The sequence below is a fragment of the Hyla sarda genome, chromosome 3 (assembly GCF_029499605.1).
Source record: "Hyla sarda isolate aHylSar1 chromosome 3, aHylSar1.hap1, whole genome shotgun sequence".
Lineage (NCBI taxonomy): Eukaryota > Metazoa > Chordata > Amphibia > Anura > Hylidae > Hyla > Hyla sarda.
The window spans coordinates 172,312,639-172,333,097 of NC_079191.1; the positions used below are offsets into that span (position 1 = coordinate 172,312,639).

The 20,459-nt window shown below is 42.7% G+C and overlaps 1 protein-coding gene across 1 annotated transcript in view; it reads right to left on the reverse strand.

Moving 5' to 3' along the window:
- Positions 1 to 1,148: 1,148 nt before the first annotated feature.
- Positions 1,149 to 20,459, reverse strand: part of LOC130361878 (receptor-type tyrosine-protein phosphatase beta-like) — a 150,638-nt gene continuing 131,327 nt past the window's right edge. Inside the window, exons 18-23 of the mRNA XM_056565503.1 lie at positions 18,299 to 18,541; positions 6,470 to 6,712; positions 4,975 to 5,217; positions 3,517 to 3,759; positions 1,523 to 1,596; positions 1,149 to 1,438 (exon numbers count right to left, since the gene is read on the reverse strand). Coding sequence (XP_056421478.1) covers positions 1,361 to 1,438; positions 1,523 to 1,596; positions 3,517 to 3,759; positions 4,975 to 5,217; positions 6,470 to 6,712; positions 18,299 to 18,541 — 1,124 coding nt within the window. The 3' untranslated portion in view covers positions 1,149 to 1,360. The remainder of the gene's footprint in view (positions 1,439 to 1,522; positions 1,597 to 3,516; positions 3,760 to 4,974; positions 5,218 to 6,469; positions 6,713 to 18,298; positions 18,542 to 20,459) is intronic.

Sequence of the window (20,459 nt, forward strand, 5' to 3'; positions counted from 1 at the left end):
ACCACCTTCTTTTTCCACTACCCCCTTCACCTTGTCAGCCATAGAGTCCCAATGAGTCTCAGCTTCAACTTACTTACCAGTTTTGATAAAATGCTCTGACTATAGGCAATATAGCTATTATCAAGCTTTTTATTAAACTTTTGTGTAATTTACAAAACAAATTGGGGCCTATTCATCAAGAGTAGTGTAGGTTAAAGTCTTTTTACCCCATTAATTCATGTGGAGGAAACTGTGTACCTGCACCAAATGTACTACACGGTGCAGGGCATGTGATAAATATGGTGCTGATCACATTTCTTACTTTGTATGGTGATTCCTGTGCTGAATTTTTAATAATGCTGTCAACAGTAAGTTTTGTAAGCCAAGTCAGAGCTGGTGTAGATTTGCACCTAACTGAGCACAGTTGCGACAAAAAATGCGACAAACTGAAAAGTCACATTTCATGAATTCCTGACCACTGCATGATTTCAACTGAAATCATGACTTGGTATGTTCCTTTATAAAAACCTTCTAAAGCAAAAGTCGCAATGAAAAGTCTCAAAACAGCATCTGAAACAAACTGTGAGACAAATGTACACCACAAAACCAGGGTAAAAGCAATGATAAATTCCCCCACAATGTACATCATAAGCACATGTTTGTGAATGTTGTATAAATCACATGGATGTGCGTGGTTTGAAATGGAGCTCATGGTTTCTTCTTATGAGTCTACGATTTGGTCATATGAGCCAATATTTTGCTCAACACAATGGTTAGGTTTGTTCTCATGAACACATAGTAAGGCATTTTGAATCCATATTTTGTTATATTAAACTCATGGTTTGTTCAAGTGAAGATTGCAGTTTGCTTTTGTGAGGTCTTCAGTTTGTAGTTGTAAAATCCATGATGTTTTAATTCAAAGCTTATGACTTGATACTCTTTTTTTTTTTTTTTAATAGAACCTGACACCTTCTGCACAGGTAACATTTTTTGCTACCAATGTACTGTACATACCAAGTAAACAATAAACAAGCAAAAATACATAATTTACAATAGGGTAAAATGAAATATTTAGGTTCAGAATTTCTTTTTTTTTCATCATTATCTTAAGAATGTCACAGTAAGTTTATTTAATTTAAAAAACAGTTTATTTTTAAAGCCATGTAAAGAGACATGTTGGCAAATAATTACTGTAACATACAAACACTGCCATAACATGACACAGGGTATGCTATACATTTCAGAACTATCTTCTTTTTTTGCTGACTTCACATAAAAGGTCCATCTGTTTTGTAATACTTTGGTATAAAATTGTATTAAAGTTTTTTTTTTTTTTTTTGCCAGTTTGACTGAAAACAGTGTCCAGTGATTTAAATACCTACTATGTCATTATTTTGCTCTGTTTCCAGACAGCTGTCACATTCTTGTTGGGGAATTGTTTCTTCAGAAAATCATTTATCTAGAACAAATTACAGAAGCTTTATAAGTGTCTATCCATTTAGCATTTGTGTCACTTACAAACTGTGCTGATCTAACATCTTACCTTATTTATAATTAAAATTCTGTTATTAGGATCACTTGATGAAATGGTAAGTGAAAGGAACAGGCTGTTGGCATCTGCAAAAAAGTAACAAAGTGCTTCAGTTTCAAGTGTAAAATATATAAGCTAATGTTGCCCCTACTGTAAACTATAGCACTAATAGAAGTCACAGTGGAGTTTTATGACCACATAAAATCACTAGGCCAAAGCTAGGACACAGAATTATATAACACATCCTGTACCTCCCTTTTGGTGGTTGGCACAGAAAATAGAAATTCCTGCAAAAATCTCAAGACATTTAAGGTTCTTACAGAGGTACTATTTTCTGAACTAGGGGCATTTAAAAAAGACCAAAAAGAAAATAATTTAGGTAAATTGTGATCAGAAATAGAGAAAGGTAAATTTGAGTGATTAGGTAGGGAATTGTTTAGAGGCAGCTAAATGGCATGTGTCGATGGGGATGTTGAAGTCACCCCAGACTATTGTTAGGATATCAGTTGAAAAAAGTGTAGGAGTCAGGTAGTGAAGTGGTCAATAATGGTGAGGGCAAGTTTTTTGGTCAGTAGATGATGGCCATTTAGAAATTTCATAGAAAATGAATGCAGGCAGAGTATACTTCATGAAAAGGTAGAGTGAGTAGAGGAAAACAGGAGCAGTTATCTAGTAAGGGTGACACCTGCATCATGTTTGTTGCCAGGGTGAAAGGCGATAGTAAACTGAAGACTGCCTAAAGGGTTATACTGATTATAAATCTTATCCCCTTTTCATAGGATAGGGAATAATGTTGGCTCACATGGGCCCGACCACTGGGTTACCCATCTGTCCCTGTTATGTACTCTGGCCCTCCCTTTTAAAGACATACTAGTTTCAGCAGGGATGATCCACTTAGCCAATCCCCAGCTGATGCAGGATACCGCTGTGGCCAGGGTTTGGCTGAGTCAGCCATCACTGCAGAGATTAACATATCTCGGAAGGTGGGGTCAAGAGTGCTCAGTGAAAAATCCCAGTGGTCGAATCCCCCACAATCAAACACTTATCCCTTATCCTGCTCATAGGGGATAAGTTTAATTAGCTGGAAAACCCCATTAAAAGAATGCAGCAGGGGAGGATATGGCAGAGGATGATAACCATGTTTTTGTTAGACCTAGTAAGGATAGATTGGAAGAAATGCAGACGATGTTTATGAAAAAAATTTTGTTGTAGAAAAAGCTCCAAAGAGAGGGACAAAGGAGGCAGGGGTCAAGCAAATAGTTAAAATATTTAAGGGGTCACAAGAAGTTTTGGTCGAAGCGGAGTGAAGGGGGCTACCCATGCTCTTCATCCTGTGGTAATTGGCAGTAGGTTCAGAACTGATTGACATTTTTAAAATATCTAGATGGCATTTCAAAAGTTTAGATAAATGACAGTAATGCCCTAAATTCTAACTTTATTCAAAACTGAAAATTCAAGTGTGAATATAGGGAGTAACATCATATAAGCCTTCATCACATGGAATGAGGGACTAGGAAGCTGAAATATGGAGAGATGTTTGGAAGGATTCTCTCACCAGTAATGTTTTGTGAAGAAAAAAACCTATGTGGTACTATAGGAAAAAACACACCTGGGACTTGTTCAGTTTTGTTAAAAAGAAATCACAGAACACCACAAATTATGTTTTTTTTTTTTTTCTCTTTTCAATTTTTGTTAATTTCAACAAAGGATCTTTAACTAAACATTCAAAGCAAAATCTTCACAAAGAACCAAACTCTTTAGCATGTGTTCTTATGAGTTATAGGTGCCTTAACTGCAGCACCTTATCTTTTTAAGTTCCTCAATCATTAGACTACCATGTGGCAGCTCTAAATGAGAAAAAATGTACATGTTAATGTGGAAATGAGGACCTAACTATCATTAGGCCAACTGTTATCCGATGACAATGGCTACAAAAAAGTCATCAATAAAATTAAGTAAAAAATTGTACAACTAACAATATTTTTTTGAACTGTCACAAAACTCACTTGTTGTAACTTCTGTTTTCGAGCCTTCTCCTTGTATATCACCAATCAGAGTTGATACCACAACTGTGTACACATTTCCAGGAGATAAATCTTCAACTGTATAATTTGTATTCAGCGTAGAAATTAAACGTCCATTTATTAGGATTTGATAAGTACTGACACCTCCCTCTGGAGGAAGCCAATTTAGAGAGAAAGAAGTGGTAGTGATATTAACTGCAGACAGGTTCTTGACTGCTCCGGGTTCTACAAAGAGAAAAGTGACACAACATTTTAAAAAGAAGAAAAATGTATTATGAGGACAATGCCTGTACATTAAACATATCTTACCAAGAGGATAGAACTCACATTGTATAACATGTTGACTTCAGTTTATACATTTTTAATTCATTTTCCCTTATATTTACATTTAGTGGCGGATTATAAAATAGGCAGTTTACATGGTGGACCAGAGCTCCCAAGGAAAACATGACTGACTAGAGGACTAACCAGATTCCTTTGCTGCAGATAGGCTCACTCAGGGGTGGTTTAAAATGGGGTGGAGTAATGTGATTTTTTAAATGGGGTGCATTTTTTAATCAGCCATTGTGAATCAGATCTGTTAGCTAACACCTGAAAATGCTTACCATTGTTACTCCCAGGATCCTCCTCAAATACAAAACAGGGTCCTAATACTAAGGTGCGGACATCAAAACCCTTTGTGTGACGGTGCAAGAAGCTAAAGAGGATTCATGGAGTGAGATAAATCACTAAGGTAAATATATCACTAAGGTCTGAGGTCTGAAATATTTTCTTTTGTGGGGATATCAGTTGAAAAAATTCACTGAACTGATTGAAATGTTTAAAATATCTAGATGGCATTTCGAAAGTTTAGATAAATGACAGTAATGCCCTAAATTCTTACTTTATTCAAAACTGAAAATTCAAGTGTGAATATAGGGAGTAACATCATATAAGCTTTCATCACATGGAATGAGGGACTAGGAAGCTGGAATATGAAGAGATGTTTGGAAGGATTCTCTCACCAGTGATGTTTTCTGAAGAAAAAAACCTATGTGGTACTATAGGAAAAAACACACCTGGGAGTTGTTCAGTTTTGTTAAAAAGAAATCACAGCACACCACAAATTATGTTTTTTTTTTTTTTTTTTTTCAATTTTTGTTAATTTCAACAAAGGATCTTTAACTAAACATTCAAAGCAAAATCTTCACAAAGAACCAAACTCTTTAGCATGTGTTCTTATGAGTTATAGGTGCCTTATCTTTTTAAGTTCCTCAATCATTAGACTACCATGTGGCAGCTCTAAATGAGAAAAAATGTACATGTTAATGTGGAAATGAGGACCTAACTATCATTAGGCCAACTGTTATCCGATGACAATGGCTAAAAAAAAGTCATCAATAAAATTAAGTAAAAAATTGTACAACTAACAATATTTTTTTGAACTGTCACAAAACTCACTTGTTGAAACTTCTGTTTTTGAGCCTTCTCCTTGTATATCACCAATCAGAGTTGATACCACAACTGTGTACACATTTCCAGGAGATAAACCTTCAATTGTATAATTTGTATTCAGTGTAGAAATCAAACTTCCATTTATGAGGATTTGATAAGCACTTACACCTCCCTCTGGAGGAAGCCAATTTAGAGAGAAAGAAATGGTAGTGATATTAACTGCAGACAGGTTCTTGACTGCTCCGGGTTCTACAAAGAGAAAAGTGACATAACATTTTAAAAAGAAGAAAAATGTATTATGAGGTAAATGCTTGTACATTAAACATATCTTACCAAGAGGATAGAACTCACATTGTATCACATGTTGACTTCAGTTTATACATTTTTAATTAATTTTCTCCTTCCATTTACATTTAGTGGCGGATTATCAAATAGGCAGTTTGCTTGGTGGCCCAGGACTCCCAAGGAAAACATGACAGACCAGAGGACTAACCAGATTCCTTTGCTGCAGATAGGCTCACTCAGGGGTAGTTTAAAATGGGGTGGAGTAATGTGGTTTTTTAAATGGGGTGCATTTTTAAATCAGCCATTGTGAATCAGATATGTTAGCTAACACCTGAAAATGCTTACCATTCTTACTCCCAGGATCCTCCTCAAATACAAAACAGGGTCCAAATACTGTCCATTGACAGTATTTAGTGTGCTAAGGTGCGGACATCAAAACCCTTTGTGTGACGGTGCAAGAAGCTAAAGAGGATTCATGGAGTGAGATAAATCACTAAGGTAGATATATCACTAAGGTCTGAGGTCTGAAATATTTTCTTGCTCTGTGATCTGAATTTAGTTGTCTGGTCTGAGATCTTAATAAATTTAGGGGGTCTGGCGTCATGTCTGAATCAATTGTGTGATCAGTTTTATTAGGAGGTCTTGAAGTTGCCATATATTTATCAGTCTTGTATGGAGTCTGAAATAACTGTGGTCTTGTCTTGGGTATCAAATGAAGTTAGGGTCTTTTCTAGTGTCAATTGTATGAAGGGTTCTTGTCGGAGGACTGACCCATAGAATAAGGTTTTAATGTGTGTAATACAACACAAGAAATGTTTTAAATGTGGAAATATTTCACACAACTCTTCCTGCAGAAAAACCCTCCAGAGACATTTTGTCGTATATATTTCTGCCATCCGCCGCTCCTTTTATAATGCTCCAGCACTGATACAACTGATGCTAAGCAAAATCTTCACAAAGTACCACCCTCAGCATGTGTTCTTGTGAGCTATAGGTGCCTTAACTGCAGCGTTTTATCATTTCAACTCCCTTTCTCATTAGACTGTAATGTGGCAGCTCTTAATGAGAACAATTTGCATGTTAATTTGGAAATGAGGACCAAACTATCATTGAGCCAACTGTTATCCAATGACAATGGCTACAAAAAGTTGTCAATAAAATTAAGTAAAAAATTTGTACAACTGACAATATTGTTTAGAACTGTCACAGTACTCACTTGTTGTAACTTCTGTTTTCGAGTCTTCTCCTTGTATATCACTAACCAGAGTTGATACCACAACTGTGTACACATTTCCAGGAGATAAACCTTCAAATGTATAATTTGTATTCAGTGTAGAAATCAAACGTCCATTTATTAGGATTTGATAAGCACTTACACCTCCCTCTGGAGGAAGCCAATTTAGAGAGAAAGAGGTGGTAGTGATATTAACTGCAGACAGGTTCTTGACTGCTCCGGGTTCTACAAAGAGAAAAATGCATCATGAAGACAATGCCTGTACATTAAACATATCTTACTAGGAGGATAGAACTCACAATGTATCACATGCTTACTTCTGTTTATCCTTTTTTATTACATTTTCTCTTTATATTTACATTTAGTGGCGGATAATAACATCGGCAGTTTGGATGGTGGCCCAGGACTCCCAGGGAACCCATGACTGTCCCAAGAACTAACCAAAGTCCTTAGCTGCAGACAGGTGAGTCCAGGGGAGATTTAAAATTAGGAAGGTTGATGTGCTTTTTTTAAAATGGGGAGCAGATATTTTAAATCAGCCGTTATGAATCAGATGAGGTTGAAAAAACCCGAAAAATGCTAACTTCATTCTATGGTTCAGTCCTCAGAAAAGACCCTATCATAAAATTGACACCAGTAAAGACCCTAACTTAATTTCATAATCAAGAAAAAACCAGAATCATTTCACCCTCAAGAAGAGATCCATAAAAAAATTGCATCTTCAAGATCTTTTAATGTTTTAATGTTTCATACAACACTTCCTGCAAAAAAAAAAAACTCCAGATATATGTGGCACATATCAGCTTCTGCTCTTCTAACACTCGAGCACTGTTTTATCCTCCATAGACATTACATCCTATACAGTGGTCCCCCGACATACGATGGCCCCGACATATGTTCGTTTCAACATACGATGGCCTCTTAGAGGCCATCATATGTTGAATGCAACATCAACATAGGATACTTCTGTGTGTTGGGGCCATCGCAAAAATGGCTATCCAGCAGCGCTGAATGCTTCAGCTGCTGCCGGATAGCCGTTTAATGTGCCTCATGTGCCCCGCTCCATGATACTCACATGTCTCCATCGTTCTGGCCCGTCAGTTCGACGCTCCTATTCTGCTGCATCACAACATTGCCGCTGCCCTGCGCCGTCTCTCTCCGTCGCTGTCATCACGTCTCCGCTCACACTGCCCTGTCGTCCAATAGGAGCGGTGTGAGCAGTGCGGCGCGAACAGCGACGTGATCACAGCGACGGAGAGTGACAGCACAGGACAGCAGCGACGTTGTGATATGGTAGCAGAGGAGCGGCAAACTGACTGGCTGGAGCAGCGAAATGACGGGCAGGAGCAGCGGGGACATGTGAGTATCATTGAGCATCCATGTACTCAACATACGATGGTCCGCCTGGAACCAATTACCATCATATGTTGAGGAACCACTGTATATGACTGATATCCGCCTCTCCTCTTATAATGCTGTAGCACTTATATAACTGATGCTAAGCAAAATCTTCACAAAGTACCAGACTCTCAGCGCCTTATCATTTCAACTCCCTGAGGCTAAGTTTCCACTTGTTTTTTTTTCTGTCAGATTTTGGAAAACTGCCACTGCAGTTTTTGAGCCAAAGTCAGAAGTGGATCCATAAGGGTGGAGAAGTGTAAGTGCTTCCATTATATTTTCTACGCTCTTTTTTCTGCAACTTTTTGCTTGTTCAGTGTCCTAAGCAAAAAATAAAAATCTTGCATGTCAGTGCATGCTGGGAGTTGTAGTTTTGACCCCCCTCCCATTTGAATGTACAGGCTACATTCACACTGGCGGCAGATTACAGTGAGTTCCCTGCTACAAATTTGAGCTGAGGGAAATTTTCCGCCGCAGCTCAAACTCCTAGCGGGAGACTCAGTGTAATCCGCCGTCAGTGTGAATGTAACCTAAAAACACTACACTACACTAACATAAAATAAAGAGTAAAACACTACATATACACACGTACACCGCCCCCCCACCACCCCAATAAAAATGAAAAACGTATTGTACGGCAGTGTTTCTAAGATGGAGCCTCCAGCTGTTGCAAAACAAAAACTCCCAGCATTTCTGGACAGTAATTGACTGTCCAAGCATGCTGGGAGTTTAGCAACAGCTGGAGGCACCCTGTTTGGGAATCACTGGCATAGAATACCCCTATGTCCACCCCTATGCAAGTCCCTAATTCAGGCCTCAAATGCGCATGGCACTCTCACTTTGGAGCCCTGTCGTATTTCAAGGCAACAGAATAGGGTCACATATAGGGTATCGCCGTACTCGGAGGAAATTGCCTAACAAATTTTGGGGGGCTTTTTCTCCTTTTACCCCTTATGAAAAGGAACAGTTGGGGTCTACACCAGCATGTTAGTGTAAAAAAATTAAAATTTTTACACTAACATGCTGGTGTTGCCCTATACTTTTCATTTTCACAAGAGGTAAAAGGGAAAAACGCCCCACAAAATTTTTAACGCAATTTCTCCCGAGTACCGAGATACCCCATATGTGGGCACAAAGTGCACTGGGGGCACACAACAAGGCCCAGAAGGGAGAGTGCGGCATGTACATTTGAGGTGATTTGCACAGGGGTGGCTGATTGTTACAGTGGTTCTGACAAACGCAAAAAAAAAAACACACCCACATGTGACCCCATTTTGGAAACTACACCCCTCATGGAATGTAATAAGGGGTGCAGTGAGAATTTACACCCCACAGGTGTCTGACGGATCTTTGGAACAGTGGTCCGTGAAAATGAAAAATTTTGCACAGCCCACTGTTCCAAAGATCTGTCAGACACCAGTGGGGGTAAATGCTCACTGTACCCCTCATTACATTCTGTGAGGGGTCTAGTTTCCAAAATGGTATGCCATGTGGGTTTTTTTCTGCTGTCCTGGCACCATAGGGGCTTCCTAAATGCACATGCCCCCCGAGCAAAATTTGCTCTCAAAAAGCCAAATATGACGCCTTCTCTTCTGAGCATTGTAGTTCGCCCGCAGTGCACTTCAGGTCCACTTATGGGGTACCTCCATACTCAGAAGAGATGGGGTTACAAATTTTGGGGGGTCTTTTCTGCTATTAACCCTTGCAAAAATGTGAAATTTGGAGGTAAACCCAGATTTTAGTGAAAATTCTTTTTTTTTTTTTTTACATATGCAAAAGTCGTGAAACACCTGTGGGGTATTAAGGCTCATTTTATGCCTTGTTACGTTCCTCAAGGGGTCTAGTTTCCAAAATAGTATGCCATGTGTTTTTTTTTTTTGCTGTCCTGGCACCATAGGGGCTTCCTAAATGCAACATGCCCCCCGAGCAAAATTTGCTCTCAAAAAGCCAATTATTACTCCTTCTCTTCTGAGCATTGTAGTTCGTCCGCAGTGCACTTCAGGTCCACTTATGGGGTACCTCCATACTCAGAAGAGATGGGGTTACAAATTTTGGGGGGTCTTTTCTGCTATTAACCCTTTAAAATATGTGAAATTTGGGGGAAAACCAACATTTTAGTGAAAACATTTTTTTTTATTTTTACACATGCAAAAGTCGTGAAACACCTGTGGGGTATTAAGGCTCACTTTATTCCTTGTTATGTTCCTCAAGGGGTCTAGTTTCCAAAATGGTATGCCATGTGTTTTTTTTCTGTTCTGGCACCATAGGGGCTTCTTAAATGCAACATGCCCCCCAAAAACCATTTCAGAAAAACATACTCTCTAAAATCCCCTTGTCGCTCCTTCGCTTCTGAGCCCTCTACTGCGCCCACCGAACACTTTACATAGACATATGAGGTATGTTCTTACTCGAGAGAAATTGGGCTACAAATAGAAGTATACATTTTCTCCTTTTACCCCTTGTAAAAATTCAAAAATTGGGTCTACAAGAACATGCGAGTGTAAAAAATGAAGATTTAGAATTTTCTCCTTCACTTTGTTACTTTTCCTGTGAAACACGTAAAGGGTTAAAACATTTACTGAATGTCATTTTGATTACATTGTGGGTGCAGTTTTTATAATGGGGTCATTTATGAGGTATTTCTAATATGAAGACCCTTCAAATCCACTTCAAACCTGAACTGGTCCCTGAAAAATTGTGAGTTTGAAAATTTTGTGAAAAATTGGAAAATTGCTGCTGAACTTTGAAGCCCTTTGGTGTCTTCCAAAAGTAAAAACTCTTCAATTTTTTTTTTTTTAATAATTGTTTATTTTCCCAATTTTTTTATTTTCTATAACAAAGGGAAACAGTTATACAAAAATCCTATAAACAGGAAAATAACAGTAAAAAATAAGGACAATAAATAAAAAAGGAGAAGGAAGAGTATTGAGGGGAAAGAATAAGAGGTATTGAGTAGTAGACCACAGGGGGGCCTCATCATCACGTGTCCAACCGTCAAATCTCAGTAAAAAGGAGGTCTCAGGTTTATAAATAAGTCAAGGGGCATGTAAAAGATTATTCTGAATTAAGAACAGTAATGAAAGGCAAAAATAAGGAGGCAATTGTAAATTACATAAATTGAGTGATATCATCACCATTGAGAGTAGTTGCTTTTGACGGTTTTGGGGATTATAAAGCAAACCATCAGGTGAGATCAAAGTGAGACCTTGGAAAACAGTCGAGAATGTTCGACATGTATAGTCAGAAAATATGATAAATAGAAAGGATCACAAGACAGATGAGGAATGGTTAGAGGGAGATACAAACAATAGAGGCGAGTAAAGAGAAGGAAAGAGAAAAGAAAAGGCCCACGCAGGCCCGAGCCCCAGCTCCCATATCTCACAGTATTGTTTCCGATTCCAAGAATTTATCCCAAGACGTCCAAATTTCATAAAACTTTGGTAAGAGATTATCTGTCGCCGCTGAGAGATGTTCCATTGTTCTGATTAACAATATTTTATGATGCAATCATAAAGTAGACATATTGTATATGTGAATCCAAAAAAAAAAAATATTTGGAATATTCATTTTCCTTACAAGCAGAGAGCTTCAAAGTTAGAAAAATGCAAAATTTTCATTTTTTTCATCAAATTTTGGGATTTTTCACCAAGAAAGGATACAAGTTACCACAACAATTTACCACTATGTTAAAGTAGAATATGTCATGAAAAAACAATCTCAGAATCAGAATGATAAGTAAAAGCATTCCAGAGTTATTAATATTTAAAGCGACAGTGGTCAGATTTGCAAAAAAGGGCTTCGTCCTAGGGATGAAAATGGGCTCCGTCCTTAAGAGGTTAAAAGGGGTGCATTTTTTAATCAGCCTGTTACGCCGAGCGCTCCGGGTCCCCGCTCCTCCCCGGAGCGCTCGCTTCACTCCCTCCGCTGCAGCGCTCCGGTCACGTCCTCTGACCCGGGGCGCTGCGATCCCGCTGCCAGCCGGGATGCGATTCGCGATGCGGGTAGCGCCCGCTCGCGATGCGCACCCCGGCTCCCCTACCTGACTCGCTCCCCGTCTGTTCTGTCCCGGCGCGCGCGGCCCCGCTCCCTAGGGCGCGCGCGCGCCGGGTCTCTGCGATTTAAAGGGCCACTGCGCCGCTGATTGGCGCAGTGGTTCCAATTAGGGTTTTCACCTGTGCACTTCCCTATATTACCTCACTTCCCTTGCACTCCCTTGCCGGATCTTGTTGCCTTAGTGCCAGTGAAAGCGTTCCTTGTGTGTTCCTTGCCTGTGTTTCCAGACCTTCTGCCGTTGCCCCTGACTACGATCCTTGCTGCCTGCCCCGACCTTCTGCTACGTCCGACCTTGCTTCTGCCTACTCCCTTGTACCGCGCCTATCTTCAGCAGCCAGAGAGGTGAGCCGTTGCTAGTGGATACGACCTGGTCACTACCGCCGCAGCAAGACCATCCCGCTTTGCGGCGGGCTCTGGTGAAAACCAGTAGTGGCTTAGAACCGGTCCACTAGCACGGTCCACGCCAATCCCTCTCTGGCACAGAGGGTCCACTACCTGCCAGCCGGCATCGTGACAGTAGATCCGGCCATGGATCCCGCTGAAGTTCCTCTGCCAGTTGTCGCTGACCTCACCACGGTGGTCGCCCAGCAGTCACAACAGATAGCGCAACAAGGCCAACAGCTGTCTCAACTGACCGTTATGCTACAACAGTTGCTACCACAGCTTCAGCAGTCATCTCCTCCGCCAGCTCCTGCACCTCCTCCGCAGCGAGTGGCCGCTCCTGGGATACGCTTATCCTTGCCGGATAAATTTGATGGGGACTCTAAGTTTTGCCGTGGCTTTCTTTCCCAATGTTCCCTGCATCTGGAGATGATGTCGGACCTGTTTCCCACTGAAAGGTCTAAGGTGGCTTTCGTAGTCAGTCTTCTGTCCGGAAAAGCCCTGTCATGGGCCACACCGCTCTGGGACCGCAATGACCCCGTCACTGCCTCTGTACACTCCTTCTTCTCGGAAATCCGAAGTGTCTTTGAGGAACCTGCCCGAGCCTCTTCTGCTGAGACTGCCCTGTTGAACCTGGTCCAGGGTAATTCTTCCGTTGGCGAGTATGCCGTACAATTCCGTACACTTGCTTCAGAATTGTCCTGGAATAATGAGGCCCTCTGCGCGACCTTCAAAAAAGGCCTATCCAGCAACATTAAAGATGTTCTGGCCGCACGAGAAATTCCTGCTAATCTACATGAACTTATTCACCTAGCCACTCGCATTGACATGCGTTTTTCTGAAAGGCGTCAGGAACTCCGCCAGGATATGGACTCTGTTCGCACGAGGCGTTTCGTCTCCTCGGCTCCTCTCTCCTCTGGTCCCCTGCAATCTGTTCCTGTGCCTCCCGCCGTGGAGGCTATGCAGGTCGACCGGTCTCGCCTGACACCTCAAGAGAGGACACGACGCCGTATGGAGAACCTCTGCCTGTACTGTGCTAGTACCGAACACTTCCTGAGGGATTGTCCTATCCGTCCTCCCCGCCTGGAAAGACGTACGCTGACTCCGCACAAAGGTGAGACAGTCCTTGATGTCTACTCTGCTTCTCCACGTCTTACTGTGCCTGTGCGGATGTCTGCCTCTGCCTTCTCCTTCTCTACAGTGGCCTTCTTGGACTCTGGATCTGCAGGAAATTTTATTTTGGCCTCTCTCGTCAACAGGTTCAACATCCCGGTGACCAGTCTCGCCAGACCCCTCTACATCAATTGTGTAAATAATGAAAGATTGGACTGTACCATACGTTTCCGCACGGAGCCCCTTCTTATGAGCATCGGATCTCATCATGAGAGGATTGAACTTTTGGTCCTCCCTAATTGCACCTCGGAGATTCTCCTTGGACTTCCCTGGCTTCAACTTCATTCCCCAACCCTGGATTGGTCCACTGGGGAGATCAAGAGTTGGGGGTCCTCTTGTTCCAAGAACTGTCTAAAACCGGTTCCCAGTAACCCTTGCCGTAACTCTGTGGTTCCTCCAGTAACCGGTCTCCCTAAGGCCTATATGGACTTCGCGGATGTTTTCTGCAAAAAACAAGCTGAGACTCTACCTCCTCACAGGCCTTATGATTGCCCTATCGACCTCCTCCCGGGTACTACTCCACCCCGGGGCAGAATTTATCCTCTCTCTGCCCCAGAGACTCTTGCCATGTCCGAATACGTCCAGGAGAATCTAAAAAAGGGCTTTATCCGTAAATCCTCCTCTCCTGCCGGAGCCGGATTTTTCTTTGTGTCCAAAAAAGATGGCTCCCTACGTCCTTGCATTGACTACCGCGGTCTTAATAAAATCACGGTTAAGAACCGCTACCCCTTACCCCTCATCTCTGAACTCTTTGATCGCCTCCAAGGTGCCCACATCTTCACTAAATTGGACTTAAGAGGCGCCTATAACCTCATCCGCATCAGAGAGGGGGACGAGTGGAAAACGGCATTTAACACCAGAGATGGACACTTTGAGTATCTGGTCATGCCCTTTGGACTGTGCAATGCCCCTGCCGTCTTCCAAGACTTTGTCAATGAAATTTTTCGTGATCTGTTATACTCCTGTGTTGTTGTATATCTGGACGATATCCTAATTTTTTCTGCCAATCTAGAAGAACACCGCCAGCATGTCCGTATGGTTCTTCAGAGACTTCGTGACAACCAACTCTATGCCAAAATTGAGAAATGTCTGTTTGAATGCCAATCTCTTCCTTTTCTAGGATATTTGGTCTCTGGCCAGGGACTACAGATGGATCCAGACAAACTCTCTGCCGTCTTAGATTGGCCACGCCCCTCCGGACTCCGTGCTATCCAACGCTTTTTGGGGTTCGCCAATTATTACAGGCAATTTATTCCACATTTTTCTACCATTGTGGCTCCTATCGTGGCTTTAACCAAAAAAAATGCTGATCCCAAGTCCTGGCCTCCTCAAGCAGAAGACTCCTTTAAACGACTCAAGTCTGCCTTTTCTTCGGCTCCCGTGCTCTCCAGACCTGACCCTTCCAAACCCTTCCTATTGGAGGTTGATGCCTCCTCAGTGGGAGCTGGAGCTGTTCTTCTACAAAAAAATTCTTCCGGGCATGCTGTTACTTGTGGTTTTTTCTCTAGGACCTTCTCTCCAGCGGAGAGGAACTACTCCATCGGGGATCGAGAGCTTCTAGCCATTAAATTAGCACTTGAGGAATGGAGGCATCTGCTGGAGGGATCAAGATTTCCTGTTATTATCTACACCGACCACAAGAACCTCTCCTACCTCCAGTCTGCCCAACGGCTGAATCCTCGCCAGGCCCGGTGGTCTCTGTTCTTTGCCCGATTTAATTTTGAGATTCACTTTCGTCCTGCCGATAAGAACATTAGGGCCGATGCTCTCTCTCGTTCCTCGGATGCCTCAGAAGTTGATCTCCCTCCGCAACACATCATTCCACCTGACTGCCTGATCTCCACTTCTCCTGCCTCCATCAGGCAGACTCCTCCAGGAAAGACCTTTGTTTCTCCACGCCAACGCCTCGGAATCCTCAAATGGGGTCACTCCTCCCATCTTGCAGGTCATGCGGGCATCAAGAAATCTGTGCAACTCATCTCCCGCTTCTATTGGTGGCCGACTCTGGAGACGGATGTTGGGGACTTTGTGCGAGCCTGCACTATCTGTGCCCGGGATAAGACTCCTCGCCAGAAGCCCGCTGGTTTTCTTCATCCTCTGCCTGTCCCCGAACAGCCTTGGTCTCTGATTGGTATGGATTTTATTACTGATTTACCCCCTTCCCGTGGCAACACCGTTATTTGGGTGGTCGTTGATCGATTCTCCAAAATGGCACATTTCATCCCTCTTCCTGGTCTTCCTTCTGCGCCTCAGTTGGCTAAACAATTTTTTGTACACATTTTTCGTCTTCACGGGTTGCCTACGCAGATTGTCTCGGATAGAGGGGTCCAATTCGTGTCTAAATTCTGGAGGGCTCTCTGTAAACAACTCAAGATTAAATTAAATTTTTCCTCTGCATATCATCCCCAGTCCAATGGACAAGTAGAAAGAATTAACCAGATCCTGGGTGATTATTTGCGACATTTTGTTTCCTCCCGCCAAGATGACTGGGCAGATCTCCTTCCATGGGCCGAATTCTCGTATAACTTCAGGGTCTCTGAATCTTCCTCCAAATCCCCATTTTTCGTGGTGTACGGCCGTCACCCTCTTCCCCCCCTCCCTACCCCCTTGCCCTCTGGTCTGCCCGCTGTGGATGAAATTTCTCGTGACCTTTCCATTATATGGAGAGAGACCCAAAATTCTCTCTTACAGGCTTCTTCACGCATGAAGAGGTTCGCGGATAAGAAAAGAAGAGCTCCCCCCGTTTTTTCCCCTGGAGACAAGGTATGGCTCTCCGCTAAATATGTCCGCTTCCGTGTCCCTAGCTACAAGTTGGGACCACGCTATCTTGGTCCTTTCAAAATTTTGTGTCAAATTAATCCTGTCTCTTATAAACTTCTTCTTCCTCCTTCTCTTCGTATCCCTAATGCCTTTCACGTCTCTCTTCTCAAACCACTCATCCTCAACCGTTTTTCTCCCAAATCTGTTCCTCCCACTCCTGTTTCCGGCTCCTCGGACGTCTTCTCGGTCAAGGAAATTTTGGCTGCCAAAAAGGTCAGAGGGAAAAATTTTTTTTTAGTAGACTGGGAGGGTTGTGGTCCTGAAGAGAGATCCTGGGAACCTGAGGACAACATCCTTGACAAAAGTCTGCTCCTCAGGTTCTCAGGCTCCAAGAAGAGGGGGAGACCCAAGGGGGGGGGGTACTGTTACGCCGAGCGCTCCGGGTCCCCGCTCCTCCCCGGAGCGCTCGCTTCACTCCCTCCGCTGCAGCGCTCCGGTCACGTCCTCTGACCCGGGGCGCTGCGATCCCGCTGCCAGCCGGGATGCGATTCGCGATGCGGGTAGCGCCCGCTCGCGATGCGCACCCCGGCTCCCCTACCTGACTCGCTCCCCGTCTGTTCTGTCCCGGCGCGCGCGGCCCCGCTCCCTAGGGCGCGCGCGCGCCGGGTCTCTGCGATTTAAAGGGCCACTGCGCCGCTGATTGGCGCAGTGGTTCCAATTAGGGTTTTCACCTGTGCACTTCCCTATATTACCTCACTTCCCTTGCACTCCCTTGCCGGATCTTGTTGCCTTAGTGCCAGTGAAAGCGTTCCTTGTGTGTTCCTTGCCTGTGTTTCCAGACCTTCTGCCGTTGCCCCTGACTACGATCCTTGCTGCCTGCCCCGACCTTCTGCTACGTCCGACCTTGCTTCTGCCTACTCCCTTGTACCGCGCCTATCTTCAGCAGCCAGAGAGGTGAGCCGTTGCTAGTGGATACGACCTGGTCACTACCGCCGCAGCAAGACCATCCCGCTTTGCGGCGGGCTCTGGTGAAAACCAGTAGTGGCTTAGAACCGGTCCACTAGCACGGTCCACGCCAATCCCTCTCTGGCACAGAGGGTCCACTACCTGCCAGCCGGCATCGTGACACAGCCATTGTGAATCAGATCCGTTAGCTAACACCTGAAAATGCTTATCATTCTTACTCCCAGGATCCTCCTCAAATACAAAACAGGGTCCAAATACTGTCCATTGACAGTATTTAGTGTGCTAAGGTGCGGACATCAAAACCCTTTGTGTGACGGTGCAAGAAGCTAAAGAGGATTCATGGAGTGAGATATATCACTAAGGTAGATATATCACTAAGGTCTGAGGTCTGAAATATTTTCTTGCTCTGTGATCTGAATTTAGTTGTCTGGTCTGAGATCTTAATAAATTTAGGGGGTCTGGCGTCATGTCTGAATCAATTGTGTGATCAGTTTTATTAGGAGGTCTTGAAGTTGCCATATATTTATCAGTCTTGTATGGAGTCTGAAATAACTGTGGTCTTGTCTTGGGTATCAAATTAAGTTAGGGTCTTTTCTAGTGTCAATTGTATGAATGGGTCTTGTCGGAGGACTGACCCATAGAATAAGGTTTTAATGTGTTTAATACAACACAAGAAATGTTTTAAATGTGGAAATATTTCACACAACTCTTCCTGCAGAAAAACCCTCCAGAGACATTTTGTCGTATGTATTTCTGCCATCCGCCACTCCTTTTATAATGCTCCAGCACTGATACAACTGATGCTAAGCAAAATCTTCACAAAGTACCACCCTCAGCATGTGTTCTTGTGAGCTATAGGTGCCTTAACTGCAGCGTTTTATCATTTCAACTCCCTTTCTCATTAGACTGCAATGTGGCTGCTCTTAATGAGAACAATTTGCATGTTAATTTGGAAATGAGGACCAAACTATCATTGAGCCAACTGTTATCCAATAACAATGGCTAGATAAAGTCATCAATAAAATTAAGTAAAACATTTCTACAACTGACAATATTGTTTAGAACTGTCACAGTACTCACTTGTTGTAACTTCTGTTTTCGAGTCTTCTCCTTGCATATCACTAACCAGAGTTGATACCACAACTGTGTACACATTTCCAGGAGATAAACCTTCAACTGTATAATTTGTATTCAGTGTAGAAATCAAACGTCCATTTATTAGGATTTGATAAGCACTTACACCTCCCTCTGGAGGAAGCCAATTTAGAGAGAAAGAGGTGGTAGTGATATTAACTGCAGACAGGTTCTTGACTGCTCCGGGTTCTACAAAGAGAAAAATGCATCATGAAGACAATGCCTGTACATTAAACATATCTTACTAGGAGGATAGAACTCACAATGTATCACATGCTTACTTCTGTTTATCCTTTTTTATTACATTTTCTCTTTATATTTACATTTAGTGGCGGATTATAACATAGGCAGTTTGGATGGTGGCTCAGGACTCTTAGGGAACCCATGACTGATCCAAGAACTAACCAAAGTCCTCAGCTGCAGACAGGTGAGTCCAGGGGAGATTTAAAATTAGGTAGGTTGATGTGCTTTTTTTTAAAAGGGGGATAAGATATTTTAAATCAGCCGTTATGTATCAGATGAGGTTGAAAACACCCGAATATGCTAACTTTATTCTATGGTTCAGTCCTCAGAAAAGACCCTATCATAAAATTGACACCAGTAAAGACCCTATCTTAATTTCATACTCAAGAAAAAACTAGAATCATTTCACCCTCAAGAAGAGATCCATAAAAAATTGCATCTTCAACATCTTTTAATGTTTTAATGTTTCATACAACACTTCCTGCAAAAAAAAAAAAACCTCCAGATATATGTGGCAGATATCAGCTTCTGCTCTTCTAACACTCGAGCACTGTTTTATCCTCCATAGACATTACATCCTATACAGTGGTCCCCCGACATACGATGGCCCCGACATATGTTCGTTTCAACATACAATGGCCTCTTAGAGGCCATCATATGTTGAATGCAACATCAACATACAATACTTCTGTGTGTTGGGGCCATCGCAAAAATGGCTATCCAGCAGCGCTGACTGCTTCAGCTGCTTCCGGATAGCCGTTTAATGTGCCTCATGTGCCCCGCTCCATGATACTCACATGTCTCCATCGTTCTGGCCTGTCAGTTCGCCGCTCCTATTCTGCTGCATCACAACATTGCCGCTGCCCTGCGCCGTCGCTCTCTGTCGCTGTCATCACGTCTCAGTTCACGCTGCCCTGTCGTCCAATAGTAGCGGTGTGAGCAGTGCGGCGCGAAAAGCGACGTGATCACGGCGACTGAGACTGACAGCACAGGACAGCAGCGACGTTGTGATATGGTAGCAGAGGAGCGGCGAACTGACTGGCTGGAGCAGCGAACTGACGGGAAGGAGCAGCGGGGACATGTGAATATCATTGAGCATCCATGTACTCAACATACGATGGTCCGCCTGGAACCAATTACCATCATATGTTGAGGAACCACTGTATATGACTGATATCCGCCTCTCCTCTTATAATGCTGTAGCACTTATATAACTGATGCTAAGCAAAATCTTCACAAAGTACCAGACTCTCAGCGCCTTATCATTTCAACTCCCTGAGGCTAAGTTTCCACTTGTTTTTTTTTCTGTCAGATTTTGGAAAACTGCCACTGCAGTTTTTGAGCCAAAGTCAGAAGTGGATCCATAAGGGTGGAGAAGTGTAAGTGCTTCCATTATATTTTCTATTCCTTTTGAATACACTTCTGTCTTTGGCTCAAAAACTGCAGTGGCAGTTTTCCAAAAACTGCCAGAAAAAAGAAAACAAGTGGAAACTTAGCCTTACTCATTATACTTTCATGTGGCAGCTCTAAATGAAATAAATGTGCATGTTAATGTTTAAATAAGGACCGAACTATCATAAGGCCAAGTGTTATCCGATGACAATGGCTAAAAAAAGTCATAAATAAATTTAGTAAAAAATTGTACAACTAACAATGGGGGACATTTATGAAAGCATTTGGTAGTTTTTTTTTGCTTAAAATTGTCGCAAAAAAGTCGCACGTGCGACTACGCTCTTTTTTCTGCAACTTTTTGCTTATTCAGTGTCCTAAGCAAAAAACTAAAAATCTTGCTTACCAAAGCAAAAAGTGATTTTTGACTTGCAGTGGTCAGATATTTATCAAGTGCGAAAGTCGCAAAAAAGTC